At 41.0% G+C, this 16,396-nt stretch overlaps 2 protein-coding genes across 4 annotated transcripts in view; one reads left to right on the top strand and one right to left on the bottom strand.

Moving 5' to 3' along the window:
- AKT3 (AKT serine/threonine kinase 3) overlaps positions 1-15,144 on the top strand; it is a 151,316-nt gene extending 136,172 nt beyond the window's left edge. Inside the window, exons 13-14 of one of the 2 annotated variants that reach the window (XM_084201782.1) lie at positions 5,655-5,757; positions 7,762-15,144. In XM_084201782.1, coding sequence (XP_084057908.1) covers positions 5,655-5,757; positions 7,762-7,847 — 189 coding nt within the window. In that variant the 3' untranslated portion in view covers positions 7,848-15,144. Of the gene's footprint in view, positions 1-5,654; positions 5,758-7,595; positions 7,706-7,761 lie in introns of those variants that run through there. The other variant, XM_084201783.1, reaches the window with a different exon arrangement.
- The window catches only part of SDCCAG8 (SHH signaling and ciliogenesis regulator SDCCAG8), a 104,170-nt gene continuing 102,048 nt past the window's right edge, over positions 14,275-16,396 (bottom strand). For both annotated transcript variants that reach the window (XM_084201781.1, XM_084201779.1), the window contains exon 19: positions 14,275-14,414. The gene's annotated coding sequence lies outside the window, so the exon portion shown is untranslated. The remainder of the gene's footprint in view (positions 14,415-16,396) is intronic.

The following is a 16,396-nucleotide window of genomic DNA, read 5'->3' on the forward strand; positions in this document are numbered from 1 at the left end:
CCACTGTGAAGGCAGTGACTTTCAGCAGGAAATCTGACAGCTGCAAGAAGTTGTTCCTCACCCTTCAGCTGTGGCTGCTTTGGTTTGCTCAAGACACGAACCCAGCAAATGATGAAATCCTATGATCCAAGTCCTAGGTTCAAGCCTGGCAAAATCTGCAGTATAACTATGATCTAACTTCTGTCTATCAGATTGTGCAGGGAAAGGGTGGGAGGTAAATAGGAAAGTACCACCATTTGGTTTTAGGTTGTTGCTATTTGAATCATACTATTTTCAGACAATAATCTGCACTGCCACAAAACCTGCAGAAGTTACCCTTGTTGGTTGCTTTTGTGTTGCTGTCATGTGAAGTTGTAAAAAGACCAGACAACATCTAACCAGTCTGACACCTTAAACTTTATGGGCAGACTTAGATGTTGATTGCCACCCTTCTCCCAGCTGCTTGAATTTACAGGGAGGAAAGTATACATAAGTGTGTCTGATTTTTGCTGGGGATTTGTGGTTTTACTCTGTCTATGGTAACAGCATTGTGTCACTTGCGAAGCAGTTTATCCATGGGTAAACCTCCCTGATGAAGCCAGTTTTCCTGTGGACTTATGTCCTTCCACTACTGAAATTCCAGCTCCTTCTCCTCCCCCTGCCCAGGACCACCACCTGCAGGGTCCGTGGGGTATTCCCAATTCCCAGCTGTGCTGTGGCTGCTGGCTGTGCAGCAAGCTGCCTTTGGGGCCATGGATGGGGGGAACCAGTCCCTACAGGAATGCTACTGACTTACCCTGAATCTCAGCTCAAATTACCTTCTTTACCCCAAGTAGGAACTCTAGTTTGAGGGGCATGGACGGATATTCCTCCCATCTATTCAGCACAACTCAGCTGCAGTCCGTTGGTTGATGGGATTCTTACAGTAGTGGAATGGCCTGAACTGGTGTCAGGGGAGGTTTAGGGTGGTTATTAGGAAAAGGTTCTGCACCCAGAGGGTGGTTGGACACTGGAACAGGCTCCCCAGGGATGTGGCCACAGCACCAGCCTGGTAGAGGTCAAGAAATGTTTGGACAGCACTCTCAGGCACATGGTGTGACTCTTGGGAATGGTGTGGTGCGGGGCTGGGACTTGTACGTGACGATCTTTGTGGGTCCCTTCCAACTCAGCATATTCTGCAATTCTCTGAAAATTCCCTTTAAATTAAAAGGAGGAGAAAGATCAGATTGATGTTCTTAAACATCATGCTATTCATTTGGCAGATTCAGTGTATCACAGTTACTTTGAGGTAGCTTCAGCCACTTCATATACAACACTGAGACGAGTGATTCCTGGTAAATGATCTTTGAGCAAGTAGTGTTACATATTTTCTGTCATACTGAAGCATTTATGTGGTTTTTCACTAAGTGTGAGAAAGTTCAAGGTGTAGAATCAAGCCTGTACATTTCAGTGTACCTACAACAGTCAAATACTGTGCCTGCCCCTTTCCTTCCTCTAGGAGATGGATGTCAAATTTTCCAGGACTTGAACTGTGGAGAAACCGTGGTGTTTCTCACACACTGCTCTTGATGGATGCCAAATGGAAATGCCATTCACTGGAGATAATGAAGACACTAAGAATTTGATATTGCTTCTGCTGTCATTTCTAACATCAAGCCTTTGAAATGGCCAGGGCAGATTCAGCTTGACAGATGGATATGAAATTGGATTTTTGTCTTGAACACAAACCTTAAAGTGACTTAACTCACACTGAGTTTAGACTTTTATTTCTTTATTTGTACAGACACATGCATATCTATGCATATGTGTGTGTGTAATGCATAAACTCAGAAAATCTGTATTTCTGCTCCACAGAGTAGATTGTCAGGAGGTGCGGTTCCCTGTCTGGTTGGAGAATTTTTCTGAACTGAGGCCACTAAAGAAAATTATCCCATACTAAAGTTTGGCAGCCAGGACCAAGCAGTGCAATTCTCTTGCAGAGAAGACTGACAAAAGACTGCTTAACAAAAGCATATCTTACTCCTTTTGGACTGACAAAAGACTGCTTAACAAAAGCATATCTTACTCCTTTTGGACACAGGTTATCGCATGTGCCTTCCAGTGCTCACATCCCTCTTGGACTTCTGATTTCTCATGCCAGAAATGAGGAATAGCTGTGGCAATAGCATGTGGATACTATTTCCTTGTGCACCAAATGTGAAACGCTGCTGGCTGTAGAGTGGCATCTTCAGGTTGTGGTCATCAGAGCGGTTGTTGATGTTGGGTGTTTTAATCTTTATCATTAAACCTCAGCTTCAGTCTTCCTTGGGATGTATGTGGAAGCTTCTGGAGTGTCGCTCTAAGGGTTTATCTCTGCAGCATTTGCACCTTATTTGTCTTTCTAATGGTTTCAGCTGAAATTTTTGGATATTTTGCTTTCTGTTTTTAAATGAATTTGACAACTAATGGACAAAGGAGACACCCCTGCAGAAAGATGATTGCCAAGAATTTACTTGGGGAAAGGGAGGTGTGCCTTTGGTGTCAGCTCAGGAGTCTGGAGTGGGATGTCCACAAGACTTTAGCCCCAGTTGGTTTGGTGTAGGTGAGGTAGAACTGATGGAAAGGAGCAATCCCCAGTTCTTTGATGCTGTGAGGGAAGGAGGCAAGGTGTATGGAAAGATTGAAGAAACCTTTCTGCTACTTCTGTTCAGCTGTATCTGTGCTTTTTAACCTCAGCTACTGCTTCCCCTTTTCCAAAGGTTTTTGGGAATGGTTGAGGCACATAAGGCACAGACTGGATAAAAACCAGTGTATGCTGTTGTGGAGAGCCTGGAGAAGTTCGTTTTTGCAGTCAGTGAAGTTTCCATATGCCTTTAATGTCCAGGATATGAAAGATACTGCTGTAAGATAGATGAATCCTAAAACACCATTGACATAAATTTGCATCAGGTCTCTCCCTTTTAGTTACACACTGTAGTTTCATGTCTTCTGCTTGTTTCACTTCCCTAGACAGCTGAACTTCTCTCATCAGTGCAATTTTCATCAGCTGACTTATTGGATGTTATTGATGCAGTGTTTTCTAATAAGCCCAGCTGCTGAGCATGGAATCGGAGCACCAACTTAATGAGTTTTGTTGTAATGGTGTTTTTCATACCTGATTAAAATTATTGTAATTATTTGTTCCTTAAGAGTCACTTAGCACTGTGCTTCTCTTCCTAAAATAATGTTTTCAAAGTATTTTCCATAACCATTACTATTTCAGGTAGATGGAGAGAACAAGGGAATGATTTAAAGTCCTAGTGAGGCTTGTTCATCTCAGTGCACTAAAAATAAAAAGTAACAAGTCCCTGGATAAACGAGTAGTTAGCCTGTAAGTTTTTGAGAAAGAAACTTGTCATCTAATGCATTTTCCTTTTCCTCTCCAGCAGCACATCCATACATATATGACTGCCTATAATGACCTTGCCATACCTTTTGTGTTTCATTAACTACTTCAACCTGACTCACAGTTGTTATAGACAACTATAGAGGGGCTTCACTCCCTCTCTTTGCAAAGCAGTTGTAGCATGAAAGGCCTCAGGTGTACTTCACAGCAGGAGTAGTTTGTTCTACTGCAAATGTGTGCTGCACCATTGAAAAGATATTGCTTCTTGTCCTTGACTTGAGAAAAAAGAAAATTTTTCCTTGGCTTGTATTTTCATTATTTTAAAATGAAAAGTTTTATTTTTCTATGAAATGGTATTTTCTGTTTCTGACCAGTAAAAAACATTCCAGTCAGGGAAGTAGTAAAATTGTTATAAACCAGTTATCTTATAATTTTTTTCATACTAAATTTATTGCTGAGATCTGTGAAAGTGCCTTTTTAAAAGGATGTGATGGACACTTGGCCTTGACTAGAATACATTACTTGGTTTCCTGTAGTCTTATGTAGACTTGTTTGTTTGTTGTTTTTTGTGGGTTTTTTCTGTGGGTTTTTTTTTGTTTGGTCGGGTTTTTTTTGTTTGTTTGTTTAGGTTTTTGTATTTTGTTTGTTTGTTTTTCTGTGTTTTTTGGTTGGTGTTTTCAGGGTTTTTTGGGTTTTTTTGAATGTTCTTTTCTCAGATAGAAAAATGAGAAAAAATGGCAATGTGGGATGTTGCACTGGAATAAGTCTGTTTTTAGAAACTGTGTGGCTGCATCGCTGGAGAGATGTACAACTTTGGAAATCTGCTTTAATAGTGTAGAATTGTTTGGGATAGCCTGGGTGCATATAAAGAATACTTTTCAAAAAGTGAAGGAATCTGTGCAATAAAATAGAATACTTTGTTTATAAACATTGGGTGTACCTTGATTTATACCTGGAAAATTCTTCTGATGTTGTTTTTATATAGGTTAGCTCCTTAAGGATTTATTCTACAATGCCCTGAACTTTTACTTAGAAATACCTCTCTGCTGTTGTATGTTTTCCCTACAGGACAATGTAAGGGAAAGCTGAGCTTAGTTTTGTAAAAGTATCAGTCAGATTTATTGGACTCTGTTAAGTGTATGAAGTAATAGATTTGGTTTTGCTTAATAACGGCTTGCACTGTTCCTGAAGATCTGGATCAGATGAAATCAGTCTCAGTATGTACAGCTGTGCATAGAACTTGGGAAAAGGAGGGAGGGAGTTACCAGCAGTTCCTCCTTCTTTGCTGTGGGGCAAATGACCAAGTTAATTGTTTGGTGTTGGTGTTCTGGAGCTGAGGAGAATGTGAAACTGGTGAAAACCCCATGCAAGGTGATAATATCAGTGAGCCAGGATATAACCTGTTGTATTGAAAGGAAAATCAATTACACTTATTCCCAGGGCGTGTTTTACATTGCATATGAGGAGATAGCACCAAAGGGCTCTTAGGTACAAACAAGAGCATTGTCACATCACACACACGCACACACACACAATTTGCAGTGTCACACATACAAAACTGCTGTACTGTTTTTGGACTGGCAGCATGCAGTGTGATATTCCATCCTCAGTGTGCCTTCCAGTAAAAATTGATCAGCAGTTCTTTTGGTAGAGAAGGGGGATTGTGAAGCTGGGTCAAAAGAGGGGCAAGGGAGTCCTGCCTGCAGGCTGAGAGTGGCTGCCAGTGATTTGCTGTCGGGAAATCCCACACTGTGCTGTGAAAACAGTAGGCAGGTTTAGATGCAGCAACTCCCTTAAAACTGAACTGGCCTTTTTTCAAATATAAAATTTATTTTCATATCGTGTAATATCTTTCAATGATAAGCTCAGATGAAGGCCTTCCCACTGCAAATAAAACCCCCAAACCATGCTTATTATGCTCTCTGTGTAGTCTTTTTCTTCTCAGCTGTTTATACCACCCAGTTGTGGTGAAGTATCTTGAGATGCCTTTGCCTGACAGCTATGTGGGTAATTAAATTGGCCTGAAGAGTTTCTAGGTAATTATCTTTATGCAGCTCAATTTATCTGCAAGTCATGTGAGAGTGATACTTGGAATTTAGCTTTGTTGTGCCATTGATTGGATTCTGAACTAGTATTTTTGGGATTGATTCAAATGGGTTTCCTTTCTTACTGGAAGTTAGTGACTCAGCTGCCTCTCCGCAGACCTACTTGTTTGATTTGGGGTGTAGAGAAAAAGAACTTACTTGTCTTCCTGATAGCAATTTGGCTGCTTTGAGATTTAGTAATTTGTATTTTTCTTGGTGCCTTTCAGCTTGTACCTCCTTTTAAACCTCAAGTGACATCTGAGACAGACACCAGGTATTTTGATGAAGAATTTACAGCTCAGACTATTACAATAACACCGCCTGAAAAATGTAAGTCAGAAAAGATGCAAAAGCATGATGTAACAATAATGTTTCTAATAAAGCAGTGTATAAGGTTGTTTCTGTTTGAATAGAAGAGCTGTTCTCAGTGTTACTAATAAAAATCTTCGCATAGAAGTGTGTGAGAGTAACTCTCAATGGCAGCTTTATTTTGAAGATGCAATAATTACAAAGCTTAGAATATTAGATCACTCTGAGTTGGGTTTTGGGGGCATTTTTGGTGTGGACATTCTTGTGTTGATTTTTTTTGGAGGTTTTTTTCATTTGTTTATTGATTTGGGGTTTTGTTTTTAAATAAGACACCGGCTTCAAGTGGTTACTGGCTGGCAGTCAAGGTCCTAGTTCAGCAAAATAATTGGAACATGGACCCTTCTTTAAGCATGTGGACAGTGCTGGGGTCTTCAGTGGGCTGTGTAGCTTTAATAAGATGGACATATTTTGAAATACTTTGAAGACAATGATTTGAAAAAAATCAATTACTTGAAAATTAAATATCCTATCAAGTCCCGTGCTTCAACAGAGCTCCTGAAGAAGGTGTAAATGTGGATGTAACCATGGCACTGGTCCTTGCAAAATTACTTTATTGGAGGGAATGTGATTTCACCATGGTTTGTGTCTTTGTCATATTGTGTGACACACAAGAATCATGATCTGATCAGCCTAGCCAGGGCTTTACAGTTACTTACCAAGCCAGAGCAGTTAAAATCTTTCTCCTGAGTTCTCAAAGAATTTTCTTTCTAAGTGGGGATATTTAAGGGTTTTGTTTGTTTCTTATATTGGAGGCTGAGAAAGGAGGATCACAAAAGTTATGGTTGCTTAACCTTTCATAAAGCAATCTCATTTTCTGATGTTTTAGGACTCGCAGGTTAGCTGCAGTTTTCTGTTCATATATAGATCTGGAGTATTTTTTTTTGATTTTGCATTTTTAGTATCTGAACACAATCACAGAGGCATACAGTGGTTTGAGTTGGAAGGGACCCTAAAGTTCATCTGGTTCCAATCCCTGTGCCTTGGGCAGGGGCACCTTCCACTAGACCGTGTTGCTCACAGTCCATAATTTAAGTGATTTTAAGTCTTTCTGCTGTGAAAAAAGAACACTTTCTTCTCCTGTCTATCTTGATAAGAATTTGTTTATCTTTGTATCTTGAACAAATTTTACTAATATTTGGATTAACTTGGGTTCCATTGATTCAATATTAGACCAGGTTTAACTCTAGTTTTTATGTGTAGAATATATGAAAATGCAAAAGACACAAAATTCTAAAAGGCTGCATATAAATACATTGTTAGAATAACAGTCTCAGCAGGAGTCTTTAAGAATAAGCACTGTTAAAAAGCCATGTGAGAATGTACATCCAAATTCTCAGAGTTAGGTAACATCTGGTGCCTGCTTTCCATTGGCACTGGAGGAATTATGTAAATAAAAATATTGATGAATGTGGCTTATTCCATATTTCTTCTGATCCCAGTAAATACTGTAAAAATAAATAGCTTACTAAAATAATAGGTAAGAATTGAAACACATAGAACCTGTGTGAATTGTTCATTTTGTAGCTGTTTTTCCTTTTCACTCCCTTTGAAATGGAGGAATATTTAAGTATATCTACAGTAAGACTATAATCTCCTGAGCTCAGCTCAAGAAATGATGGAAACTGGCTGACTCAATTGGCACTCGGCTTCTGCACTGCCAGAGGCTGGGTGTGCTGGCATGTTGGGATTAGCCTACAAGGGGTAGTTGTGATTGAAGTTCTCAGGTGATAGTCAGAATAAAATGAACCAAACAATCAACATGAAATAAACAGTGACTTCTGGGCATGCTGTCCTTTCAGTGAGTATCGTCCTGAGTGAACGTTAGCTTACGTGCTTAACTGAAGTCTCACTTCAACTTGAGCCTTTAAACTCGGCATTGAACCCTGAAAGATCTACTGCATAGCAGGTGAATAGTAAAATTTTATTGCAAATGTACTGATGTTTTGAACTTCTTCCTTAACACAGATGATGAGGATGGTATGGACTGCATGGACAATGAGAGGCGGCCGCATTTCCCCCAGTTTTCCTACTCTGCAAGTGGACGAGAGTAACTTTTTTGTTCTGCTGCTTCACTGTCATCTTAGGTTTATCAATGAAAATGATTCCTGAACATCACCACCAGTACTAGATACTACTAAGATAGCAGGGGCACTTTCAGAGACCATTCCAAATTGAACAAGTTTCTTTCCCAAACCTACCTAAAATCCATTCTGGTTTTGCATGACATATGAGATTCTCTCTACTCCGCTCTCCTGCTGTTGCTGCTGCCCACAGTCTCAGTATAATAGCAACATCAAGAAGTTACTAACAGTTTCTTTGAAGGTAAACGACTTGACTTCAGCATTGTACACTTTGTGAACAAGTAGTCATCTATTTTTCCTCACAGTGGAGGCTAAACAAAAGCCGTGTCGGTCCAGCTTATCTTCTTCCCGAAGATGAATCAAAATTGTAATTAGTCTAAATAGACCAGGCGATAACATTTTCTTGCATCTGTTTGTGCTGGTTAGGATGAGGAAATGTAGAGGTGGTGATGTACATATGCAAAGTTTCTGTTAGGCATATCATTACTTGAAGCAGGTCTCTGTCATTAACATCTGTCTGGAATTTGTTTGGGAAATGTTTGAGAGAAGGACTTAAATTGTTGATATATATAAATATATATATATATATTATTTTTTAATTACTGTTGGATACTACAGAAGAAGCAGAAGGGCTGGGCTCACCCAGCCTGCCACTTAGAACTTCCAGGTTCATGTGCAATCATGGAGAATTGAACATTATACATGCAAGAAATGAAGGCATAAAAGCAGCAGTTGAAGTTGTTCAAGGGGTTTTATAATTTGCACCAGATAACATCTTTTTCATGCTTTTCTCTTTCATGGTATGCATCACCTCTGATGGCTGAAGAATGTAGACAGGCATAATGGTATTGCTTTTCACCAAAATGTGTGCACCAAGGTAAACAGGTGTTTGCCTTACTTGTTTTTGAGTTTGTGAATTAGCTTTCTCTCCAGGTGTTTAACTCCGATTTTTTTTTTTTTTTGGTTACACTGCGGTAGTATTTATTTTTAGAGATAAGGTTTGTATATGTCATGTTTGCAAATGCTGCTACATCTTAGAACAGGCTTATAGCAGTTAATTTTGTAATATATGGAAGGACTGTACAAGCTGAAGGGAATAATGCACTTTTCTCCCATGTGGAAATTTTAACAAGGCTCTGAAATTGTACATACTGCTTAGAACCAGATTTTTGTGAATGAAATACTGTCTTTTAACAATTTGGCAGGGGAGGTGAGGATTTCCAGCCTCACGTGCCAAAGGGTTAAAAGTGAACAGACAAAGAAGCTACATCTTGTGCTCCATTTAGGATAAACATAATGCAAGAGCCTGGCAGCACAAGAGAAAATGTCTGTTCTATATGAAGGAATTGCATTTGAACAACAAGACCACAGTGATTACAAGAAAAGCACTTTATTTTAACAATTAAAATAGTCAATTTCTGGGATCAGCCGTTCTCAAGGAAGATTTGCCCTCAACCAAAAGAGTCCTAAAACCCAGGAGGTTATGTGTAACCGTGGTACCTGATTGACTGAATTTCAAACATCACAGCAAACGCTCCACTGGTAGGGAAACGTCTTTCCATTTCCGAAGATCTGTATCTAACAGAACATGTGCATAAACTTTAGCTTTGATCTTCAGCAATGATAATCTTAATAATAAACCCTTTGGTGCTAGGAGCTGGGGCGTGCCGCGGCGCAGCGGCAGAGCGCGCGCAGCCTCGCGGGCGACATCGGGAACCCCCGACTCCGTGGGATTATCATTGGAAGGATCTCTGCGTTCAGCTCTTGTTAGCTCCCACAAAGACTGTGATATTGCAGAGTATTCCTGGTTGCGTTGTGTGAGTGAGTAGATGAGTCTGAGAGATGTTCCTACACAGATGCCTTAGCCTCTTGATGTGGAAAGTTGAGTGCCCAAGCATGAAGCCCACTGCTGGCAGTGCATGTGCTGGGATGGTCAAGGGGTACACGGGCATTTTAGCAAGGCAGCTAAAGACGCAGAGTAATTTAGACAATTTTTTCATGTTTAGTGTTTTATCTTTAGTAATGGATGGATAATCAGATAGAAATATATAATGATGTATACTCTAACTGCATAGGATTTCATTATGTCACCCTGTAACACTAAAGACGTGTAGATGTTGTCCCTGTGCGGAGAGAGAGGAGAGCGGCAAATGCGTTGCAGGTCTGGTGGTGTAGAGGCGTCTACACCGGCACAGTGAGCGAGTGACTGAAATAACCAAGTACTTAACAGAAGGGCATTAATTAGTTCTCTGCAAAGGTCTTGTTCTCAGACTAGAAACTATGGTGATTCAAAATCTGTGTTACATGCCTGTGTTTTCTCCCCTATGTTTTCAGCTTGTAATAGCAATAAGTTTCTTGGCACAGGGCACCTCCAGCCAGTGGCCAACTGGCTGTGGCGCTGGCCAGCAGCTCCTCGTGGCAGTGACGCCCTGTGCTTTGCTCTCCGTTGCGTAGCCAGGTAGTGTGTGGTTTGCAGGAGAGGCCTGGCAGTGAGCTATTTGTAAACCTTTTAAGACATCACTTTGCATTGCATTGTCTGCCTTCTGAAACATCAGTGATCCAGTCTATGATGCCGAGAGTTGGCAGCCACCTTATGCTGCCCAGGCCTAGGGGATTCTGTCTTACCAGTGTTAGAAACAGATGACAGAGAAATGGACAAGCAGTGCTGAGAGAAACTTTAGAAGCTCTTCTTTTGCTGTCTGCAGTTGTGTTTGGATTTGGACAGGAGATGGTGGCTGGTTGTCTTGGGTGAGCCTTTTGAGCACAGTACATTTCAGACCTTGACTCCAGCTTGTACTGACTTCCATGACATACAGTATGCCCTCTTGTACTGCAGCCATCTCGGAGGAAATAGGTCAATTCTGTTTGGATTTTGGCAGTTTTGCACACAGCTTCGCTTTCCACACTAATCCATCTTCCAGTACATTCCTGTTGCTTAAAAAACATTTATTCCAGTATTGTTTCACCTTTTTTTTCCATCTTTACTTGCGGCTTCCTAAAGCTGACTGTTCTTGCAGGGGCCATGTGCTTCTCCTAGAGTACAAAAGTAAGGTCTTTCCTTACTAACTGCAGGGTCTATATATTACACCTCAATGTACACACTTTGCTGCTACTGTTTGTACTGTCTACAGTAGAATTTCCTTATCTTGCTCCTGGTAGTGCATTACAGGCAAGCATGAAATGTAAAGTATTTATTTAAATAAAAACCTCTAAATTGGTAATTGAATTACCTCCCTGTAGCTTTAGAGTTTGTGACATTTCTTGACCTTGCTAGTTCTTTCATTAGATCCATGCAAGATCTAGTCATATGGTTAAGGATATCAAGCAGACACGACTACGAACCCAAGAAACCGTATTACTGTTGGTCATACTTAAACTGTTTATTTCCTTAAGTATATGACCCACAAGGATGTGAAATAACTACAAGAAACTGTTTTTGTACACTGTACATCCTTAGTATTTTTACACGTATATGATAGGGATGCACATTATTTTCCTTCGTACAGACAGCTTAAATAAAGCACTATGTCAATCTGCTACTTCTGTGTTTTTTAATGCTAATTTGTTCTGGAGGATTGTAAATATATATATATATATGTTCAAGCTTGCCACAGAGGACGTATTTTTTTATACCTGCACATTACTATTAAATATCTTAGAGGATAAAATTCTTAAGTTGTCCTGTGTCAGAGAAAGAAAAATGGAAATGACAAGGCTATATTGCAGATTACAAAAGATTTCTCAAGTTTTGGGTTAAATATTTACTTCATATTTTAAAGTAATTTTATATAGGTTAGATGTTTCAATCCTGAAATGCACAAAGAATTTACTTAATTTCTTCTTACAAGAAAATGTACATCATTATTTTTTTATCACTGTATATATAATGATCTGTGCATGTTTAGTTACAAGTTTTATTTGCTGTGAAGTCCTAGTGATAACTGTAACTCGCTGTGACATATTTCAGATACTGGGTGAACAGTTTCAGCTTGTAAATGATTAAGTTACAGTATTGTAAAAAAAAAAGTTTTTATGACTAAGCAAAATGTATCTGTGCTTTGGACCGAGGCTGTTTCCATACAGGTGGTTCCTGTTAACTCCGTGAGATGTATGTCACTTATAAAAGTAAATTTGGGTTATACTTTTGAAGATATGCTCCTATCAGAACATCCACCATTTAAGTGATTTTTAGCTGATGAAATTCTTGGCCTCATATCCCACAGCGAGACAATGTTTAGGCAAGGAGGCGGAAGAAAGGGAAGGTGGGATTTGCAGGGCACTGCAGAATGGGACTCTTTGAAGCCCTTGGGCTGGTCCAGGGCTTGAACCAGCCAGTCTGGAGGGCTGAGTGTCCCTAAGCAGTGGGTCATCTGGGTTTTCTGACGGGTTTTCTGTTCTCTGATGTGAATGCTTCTCAGGAATAGAGGTGCTTCATCCAGGTCTCAGGTTTTTTTCCTTTCTTTTTTCCCTCCTTTTTTATCTCCCCCACATTGAAATAGGAAAGAGCATCAGGGAGGCAGCCATCCATTAGTTCAGTGGTATCAGGATGTCAGTGACCAGGACAAAACTGCAGCAGTGACAGGACTGTCTGGTCAGGCTGCATCCCGTGTTGTGGAATCACACTCTGTGTGCTGACCCGGATTTGATCATCAGGTCTGATACATGCAAAATTTGTAAAACCAAACATTTAGTGCTTAAGTAGAATCAGGGGAAGGTGGGGAGGGATATGAGACAGGTAGGCCTGGTGCTGTAATGACTATTAATGTCTACAAAGTAGAGTAACTGCTGCAGGAGAAGTTATTCTTGATGGACTCCCAGCAGCACAATAGTTGCACCTATGCCTGGGATGAGTATGAAAAACCCACTTTGAGCTATATATACTGGCAGCCCAGGACCCTTTGTTGAAACCAGACTCGTACATGCATGTGGGTGGCTGGCAGTGGGGCCCTGCATGTGGCCACCAAAAGCCACCTGGCAGGTGAGGCAAGTCCAGAAAGGTTGAGGGTCCTGGTGAGCTCCAGGGTCTCAGTGAAGCCTAAGTGTCAGGAATAGGTGCCCGAGTTCTTTGCACACGTAGCCTATAGGCCCTGTTTCCTATTAAAACACAGATTAATGCTGTGGAATAATTAAAAATAAAGTTTGCTTTTCCTACGTTTATAAATGCATATTCTTAATTGTGTAACCATCTATAAAGTAGTGACACTTAAAAAGCTGTCAGCCTGACTACTGTGAAAAATCCTGAGTTTGACTAGAGAGGGCTTTCCTTCAGCAGCCTTTCCTCTCCCTAAAGACCTGAGGCCTTTCTCAGCACGCTCAGTGTTGTATCTGTGAAGCTGTTCAGGGAGGCGATCAGATGTGTTTGGCAGTTTTATATGGCAGGAAATTGAAATAGGGAGGAAAACTCGCTTTGATGTTAGGGCTGTACCACTAATAATTCTTAAAATATAAGGGAAGGAAGGATTGTGTTCCACACCCAATGGTAATTTATTGCATGTGTTGTTACTCTTATTTTTGTTATGTTTTCCGTGTTCATGCTGGCTGAAGTAGCTTTATTGCTGGGGAACTGTTCTTTGTGCTTTTTCCACCCCCTTTACCAACAACATTGAAAAAAATAGATGTAGAAACTTTCCTCTTGTGTGTGTAGTTTATCCTACACTAGATAACAAAATATTCAGATAAATTCTTTCTAAAACAGTTGGGTATTTGAAAAGTAACCTTAAAAAACATGAGTGCACAGTTAACCAGAAAAAAAGCCCTCCACCTGTACCCTCCAAATGTTCTGAGTTCAATAATTTGAAGCCAAGTTCAGCTGGTGCCCTGAATATGTGCTGGTGCAAAAGTCCAGTTTCACCACTTGTAATGGCTCCTCTGTAATAATCAAGGGCTCTTTTCTCTTAAAGGCCTTGCTCAGTGAATGTTTTAAAGGGGAACCTGACCCATGGAAATTCCTCCACATTAGATGGAATATTTCTCAATCTTCTTAGGCTTTTCTGATTAGTAAGTACTTGTCGGGGCTCTCACTTTTTATATAAAAGTGACAAATATCCTGTTGAATAAAGTTCCCAGGCATATTCTGGTACTGAGTTTGTAAAAAGGAGGGCAGTGTACATGTGCAGCACTTGCAAACAGCCCCCTTCTCCCTCCTCCCCCTGCACATGCTTTCCCTTGAATTCAGAAGGACAGAACAAGGAACCTAGAGAACCTATTAGGTTTATTGATATTTCAGTCTGTAAATAATATAGACATGTATGTTCAATTATGAAAATAGATAAAAACATTTTATAAACATTGTACAAATTATTGACATCCACACCACGTAATAGCTGTTAAAACTGGCTTGCAAGCCTAGTCTTTTCAGAAAAGTCTCAGCTGTCGTCCTAGAAAGTTTGGTAGGCTGGTAAAGGCTTCAAAATATTTGTGATTCTGTAGTTAAAACCAAATAGAAACCAGCTGAACTTAGCTAGCAAGTGTGCCTGTTTTCTGCAGAGGTGTCTTTGGGTGAGCCTCAGACAAGTTTCAGCCAGGTGCAGAGCAGACCTGAAAGATAAAAGGAAGAGATGGGTAGTCTGTATGGCAGTGCCTGTGTTTCTCATTTGTGTCACGTCAGCCTGCAGGCAAGTTCTTAGAAGAGAAATAAAAACTGGTTAAGACTGCAGTAAGGCAGAGTAAACAAGTTCAGTTTTAAAGCCTGCACTTCCTGTGGGCCTGCTGTCCTCACCTCTTTTTAAGCTCAGAAGTCTTACAGGTAGCAAGAACAAGAGATATCTGATTTCTGAAAAACAGGATCTCCATGAGCTTTTGACATGGCTCCTGTTTAGCAGTAAATAAGCGAGCTCTTGTTTTGGGGCACGTCTAAGATCCTGCCCCTTCTCCCTTCCAAGAAGAAGATGGCAGGGTTTTGCCAGAGGGTGTTTACTGTGCAGTGTTCAGCATGTGTCTGGGGTGGGCAGCTGTAGCAAAACAGGAAACTGTTGCCTTGGTGCCAGTAGGAAACCTCTGGTGGGAAGGCTAATTTGCAGTTTTGAAGCTCTTGCATAGCTGTTGTTTGTGCTTCCTCGGTAGCACTTAAAGACTGAATTGAGCAAGACGTCAAACTACTGGAGCTGGGGGAGCTACCTCGAATTAAGCCACTGCAGTAAAAATTGAATTTAAGAGATGTACATGACCTCAGAAATAAAAATAAACTTTCTACTTTGGCTGGTTTTGCATTAGAAGACTGAAGGGTTTTGTTTTTTTTTCCTTCCCCCCTTGGTTGGTTAGGCTGAATTAAAGAAAATTCATGAAGCTGCAGTTCATTAAAGAATGAAAAACAGTAACATGGTGTTTTTTACCCCCAAAATACATGCACCAACATCAACTGCTACAGTTGTGTTTGCGACCAGTGCAAGGAACTTTGGCAATGAAAAGCTTGGGGCTTAAATTCCATTCCACTGCCCAAGTGCCTGGGTAGTGACAGCCAGAGGAAACACTCTGTGCTGCAGTGACCCTCAGCAGTAGAGTATGGGCAGAAGCCTAAAAGGACCCCAAAACCTCAACTCCTGAAGAAGTTGCATCCCTGGAAATGTCTGTTGTGGGTGTCCTTCCACATAACAATTACCCAGTGCTAATGCTTTGTGAGATGCAGAATCTCAGCTGGATTGATGAAGTGGGCAAATCTCCTGACTCCAGGCTGGCCTGAACCTCTTCACAAAGCAAGCGCCAATCCTGTCAGAATCTCTGTACCCCACTGACCCAGGGCCCAAGTATTAAAGCTGTCATTTAAGGTGTGCTGTTCTCTAACAAAATGGGCACAACTGTCACTGTCACATTCAGGTAATTGGTAAACGAGTTGGTTACTGGACAGTCAGGAGTAAGGGCCTTTCCAGTCTTAGTTTCTCCTCCTCTCTAGAATATTTTGGTTTTCAGTGCACAGACCGGTGCAGCACACAGTGCCCAGGTTCCTCTGGACACTCCCTCCTTACCTCAGTGGCATCTGCTTTAAGGGGCTGGTTGGCTATCAGATGTCCAAGTTGGAAGGGTGCGTAGGAGGGGAACCGCAGATGCCTGACTGGTTTATTTTATTCCTGCCAGCAATACTGGGAGGAGGGAAGAACAACTGACTTCCTGTTCTATTAGAAAGCACTCAGGTGGCTTCAGTGCCTCAATCCTCCACTTGCATGGCTGTAAAACCCAAGGTGGGACTCCAAGGAGGGCCAGGCTCAACTCCTCAGCTGGTGCCCAGCTTTGTCCAGTAGCCAGACACTGGACGGGATGTACAGGACTCCCACAGCTGCAGATGCACAAACACTGAGGAGCTGAATACTGGAAGCCTCATGTCAGGGCAGTCAGACATCAAACAGAGGTCTATCTTTATCCCTTCTTGCAATGGTTTAACTTGCATCACTTCTGATTAAACTCTATCCAAGCAGAAGTGAAGATTTTCATCTGCTTAAAAAAACCCACAACAACATCCACTGACCCCATCTGTGGACTGTCACTGGTTGTTACAAACACCTGGCAGAGGCACCATCTTTGTGCAG

This window comes from Fringilla coelebs (genome assembly GCF_963513975.1).
Source record: "Fringilla coelebs genome assembly, chromosome: 3".
NCBI lineage: Eukaryota > Metazoa > Chordata > Aves > Passeriformes > Fringillidae > Fringilla > Fringilla coelebs.